General features: G+C 41.5%; 1 protein-coding gene across 1 annotated transcript in view; it reads right to left on the bottom strand.

Annotated features, from left to right (window-relative positions):
• The window catches only part of lrp5 (low density lipoprotein receptor-related protein 5), a 73,028-nt gene extending 68,975 nt beyond the window's left edge, over positions 1-4,053 (bottom strand). The window contains exon 1 of the mRNA XM_062420235.1: positions 3,790-4,053. Coding sequence (XP_062276219.1) covers positions 3,790-3,874 — 85 coding nt within the window. The 5' untranslated portion in view covers positions 3,875-4,053. The remainder of the gene's footprint in view (positions 1-3,789) is intronic.
• Between the last annotated feature and the right edge of the window lie 575 nt (positions 4,054-4,628).

Below are 4,628 nucleotides of genomic sequence, written 5' to 3'. Positions count from 1 at the left end.
TGACTGTTCAACATAGTTCAAGTCTTAGTCAAGTCTTCCATCCATTACTGTTAAACTGATCTCTGTCTGTTTACCAAACTAGATGAAAAGCTGAAAATGGAGCATCACCTGTGAGCTGATTCACAATGAGATACATGCATTACTCATAGCAGTGTGTCACACAGTTAAGTTACATCTAGACGTGGATCCTTGTCCTTCGTAACAGGATGACCACCCTCATAGATTTGAACAATATTCGCAAACGTCATCTGCTGATGAAGATCTTCCAATCTGGCCAAAAGTGGATCTAAGTGGATCTGTCAAAGCATGTTTGATAGTACACAGTCTGAAGAGGTTTTTTTCATGACTAACATTTGATAGCTTAGCGTGAGGAGGCTGCAAAGCTGATAATGCATCAGAAGTAATATTAATATCTGATGCTTTTTCTGTTGGGTCTCACTAGATATGATCATAGTGAGAACTGCTAGAAAGCTCTTAGCAACGCTGTGTCATGTCCAGGTCAATGGCTCCACAGTGATTCATCCATACACCAATAATGATCAATAATTCAAACCACAGAGTAAACTACAGCACTGATAAATGTTCTACAGATAGAAATTGGGCCAAAAACAAAGATGTTTGCTTTTGCCTTCGAGTGGCCAGCAAATCATGCTCAAGTACACAGTTCTGTTAAGAAGATAAATATTTGAATTTTATTCCATTTTCTTAGCGTGGCGCTTTTGTCCTGACGCCGAATCGAGACAATGAGCAACACTTAAGAAATGCCTCCAAACCGCACACGCGCACACAAACACGCACACACACACACACACACACACACACAGAGCGGTGGAGAAAGGCTTGTGTGTGAAGTGCTTGGCGGATGCTTGGACAGCTTTATAACTTCTCTCTCTGGCTCTCTTTTTTTTAATTTTTACATAACTTTTTTCTTCTTACACAACTATGACTTTAAAGTGGTTTAACACTATAAAAAATATCTGAATATGTGTGCTGTTATCTTCATATTTAACAATGGACCCTCAGTAAAAAAAAAAAAAGGCCTCTTCACTGACACATCTCTGTGCTCAGTGTATGAAGTATGAGTATGAAATGTGCAGATAATATTAGAGTTGAGTTGAATAAAGCGTTCCCTCCCCGTGAACAACACAGGCTTTCTTTAGATGATCGATGACACGCATCATTCCTTCAAGTTTCATCTTTAAAGAAGTGGAGCGGCTCTTTAAAGCTTCGAGTGTTCATCTTTCTTCATTCACCACCTCCATCAGGCTCCATCACGCTTTCCACAGAGCTCGAATCTAACTATTTACAGTCATACAGCAGTCTGTCAGCACACACACACACTCACACACATACACAGATCTGTGATGTTTGCCCGGTGGTGTACTCACACTACCTTGGTGTTTTTGGCCAGTGGGTGTGAAGTGTGTGTACAAGTGGTCAACTCAATGCCAAACTTAGCACATCATCATTCTTCTCCTCCTTCTTCTTCTTCTTCTTTCAGTGCAGCAGTGTGTGTAATGTCAGGCTTATACACACGAACCACTGTCTGTATTCTACTGACATCACAGTTCAATGTGAGCATGCTGATTGGTTCTGAAGTGAGGGCAGAGGCTGGAAAGCTGCTATTGTTATTAGTAAATCTTTGAAAGTGTAAATAGTTCATATTCTGAGTATTGAAATGAGAGACGAAGCTTGGCTCGAGTAAAAGTTACTTTAAGTTGAATAAATACTATTTGCCTGTGTTATTTATCAATTATGATAATGTTGTAAGCACACAGATAACATCAGTTTTACACAAGCCTGAATAGTTGCATTACTGTCATATCTGATACCTACAGAGCTCCAAGGAGGACCAGGACTTGACTGAGGGGGACAGGGACTTTACCAAGGAAAACCAGGACTTGACTGAGAGGGACAGGGACTTTACCAAGGAGGACCAGGACTTGACTGAGAGGGACAGGGACTTTACCAAGGAGGACCAGGACTTGACTGAGGGGGACAGGGACTTTACCAAGGAGGACCAGGACTTGACTGAGAGGGACAGGGACTTTACCAAGGAGGACCAGGACTTGACTGAGAGGGACAGGGACTTTACCAAGGAGAACTGTTGATCTTACTGCCTCATTCAAATCACTTCTTCAGTCTCACTTTCATGCAAAGGCCTTGTTATAGTTGAACTGAATGTATTACTCATTATTTTTTATGTCTATTGTTGGTTTGACTGTTTTATGATCTTACTGTGTGCCTTTACTTTTTATCATGTGATGCTTGTTTTCCTCATCAGAGCAGTACATTTTGCTCTTTCTATGTGTTCCTTTTCTACATTTTTCATTTTGAAAAGTGCCATATAAATGAAGTTATTCTTTTTTATTATTATAAAAAGGTGCATTTTGTACACGACTGTGTCTATTGTGAAGCTACACTCTACACGTACTGTGAATAACAGCTCATAAATCATGAGCGAAAGCGGAGATTATGATCAGTTTTATCTCTTAAGAATTAAACCGGGTACAACGTCTGACATGAGTTAGTGTGACCTTTGAGACTATAAACTAGATGAAGTGCCGTGTTTGTCTGCTTTATCGATACTGAAAGACACAATAAGGAAGCAGACAAAGAAAAAATCTTGTAGATAAAAAAATACAGGGCAGGCCGGTCAAACCGACAAGCCCAGCTAGAACCAGGAGTGAGGATGTAACCTCGGCTCACGAAGACTAGCACGGTGGTCGTGTGAGCCGGGCTTTTTCTATGCAAACTAGTGATGTGCACCGTTATAACAGCTCCTATCCAGATCATACTGACAGTTAGGTGCAGAGATGCTGTTTAAATGGGGGGGGGGAGGGGGGGGGGAGCATGCTCCATCTTTGATGAAGATGATAGATTGTGATCAGTGGATGTGGATTTTGTGCTTAATAGCAGCATCAGTGAATGGAGCGCTCAGTCAGCTCACACACACACACACGCACACACGCACACACGCTCAAGAGGAAGTGTGCTGGTGGGCTACACAAGGGCTGGCACCACCTCACCGAATATCAAGCTGTAGGTTTAAGATGCAGGCACACACACATAAAGGCTGGCCCCCTGAACAACCAACATAATGCCTCGCATCCATATGAGAGCAGGCTAAGCTCCGCCCCTCACTGGGAAGCTTCAACGATTAACTTAAACAGTAAGACCGCAGAAAGTAAGGCTTACAAAAGAGATTGATACCACAGAGAGGAAAACATCATCTATAACGAGTCTGTAGCACTTTTTCTTTTCCCCCAAATAAACACTCTCGGCTTCTTTTTCACTATTAAAGCTTAAAGTCTACCTGACACCCGACACCGAGCAGGAATGGCTGGAGCTGCCGAGGCCCGAGAAAAATAGCCGAGGCTGGCTTCAAACTAACTTACTGCTCCGATACATGAACTCAGAAAGTAAACCCCCCCGGCGGCACAAAGCGTAGAGAGGGACCGTAGAGATACAAGCTCGGTTATCCTTCCGCTTGTGTCGCAAGCAGCAATGCAAAGTTTCGACACTTCCAAATGCAACTTAAGTGTGTTGTTGTACCCTTGGGATATAAAAAAAAAAAAAAAAAAGCTCAACTTTCAGACACGGGATCACAGCTAGTGTTCCAGTAGGTCTGACTGTGTTGGAGCGTTACTCACAAGCTTCCACATAACAAGCTAGAGCATCGCGCCTGAACTAACAGTGTTTCTTCTTCTTCTGATTCATCCCGGTAGCTCCACACTCCTTGTTCCCAAAAGGATCCATGTTGTGAACAAAAAAAAAAAGTCAACCTACCGTCAACCGCCGACAGCAGGCAATTCCAAAGCAGCAACAGCACCAGCAGACCGCCCATTTCAAGTCCTCTGCGCTTTAAATACATAACTCCCACTCCATTTTGGGTGATTTACTCCTTAATTAAGTTGTAAAAGACGTATGTACATGTACACACTCCGGCCTGTGTTCCGTGCTACTGCTAGATATGTGTCTGCATGTGTGTGTGTGTGTGTATGTGTGTGTGTGTGGTGTATATATGTGTGCTCCTCCTATGTGTGTCCTATACTTTTTTTCCCCCCCCAGTTACTGCGCTCGCGCTACTTTATACTTTGGACTGTCGAGCTCGCGCACGGAGAGAAAAGGGCAGGCGGACGTGGTGTGACGTCATCCGACACGAGGCAGCAAGAGGGTTTTTTTTATGTCACTGATTTGACTCTGCTGTTAAGTATTGAATTTCAAAATGACATTCATAAATACGTTTATTATTATAGAATAAAAGAATAAACTATTATACAATAAACAATTTTATTGTGGAAAGAATGAAGATTAAATTATGATGATTATATTTTATAATAGGATGGATTACAGTAATGTGGGACATTGACTAATGTGGGACAAATACGCTCCAGTGCATTTATCTATTTTTCTATTGAATCATTTTAAATGTAACTAGTATATGTGTACTGTGCAAGTTATATTGTTTAACATTACACATGTGAACAGGCTGCTTGTTTTTTTTACCTATTCAACGAAGAAAGACCAAAACAAATAAATAAAATAAAATAAAAATTGTAGGCCTGCTAAATTAAATGACCAAATATGGATATGCACATTTCACAATGGTTTGGCAGATAAGGCTG

The sequence above is a fragment of the Scomber scombrus genome, chromosome 6 (genome assembly GCF_963691925.1).
Source record: "Scomber scombrus chromosome 6, fScoSco1.1, whole genome shotgun sequence".
In the NCBI taxonomy this organism is placed as follows: Eukaryota; Metazoa; Chordata; class Actinopteri; order Scombriformes; family Scombridae; genus Scomber; species Scomber scombrus.
This window is presented reverse-complemented; position numbering and strand designations above follow the sequence as displayed.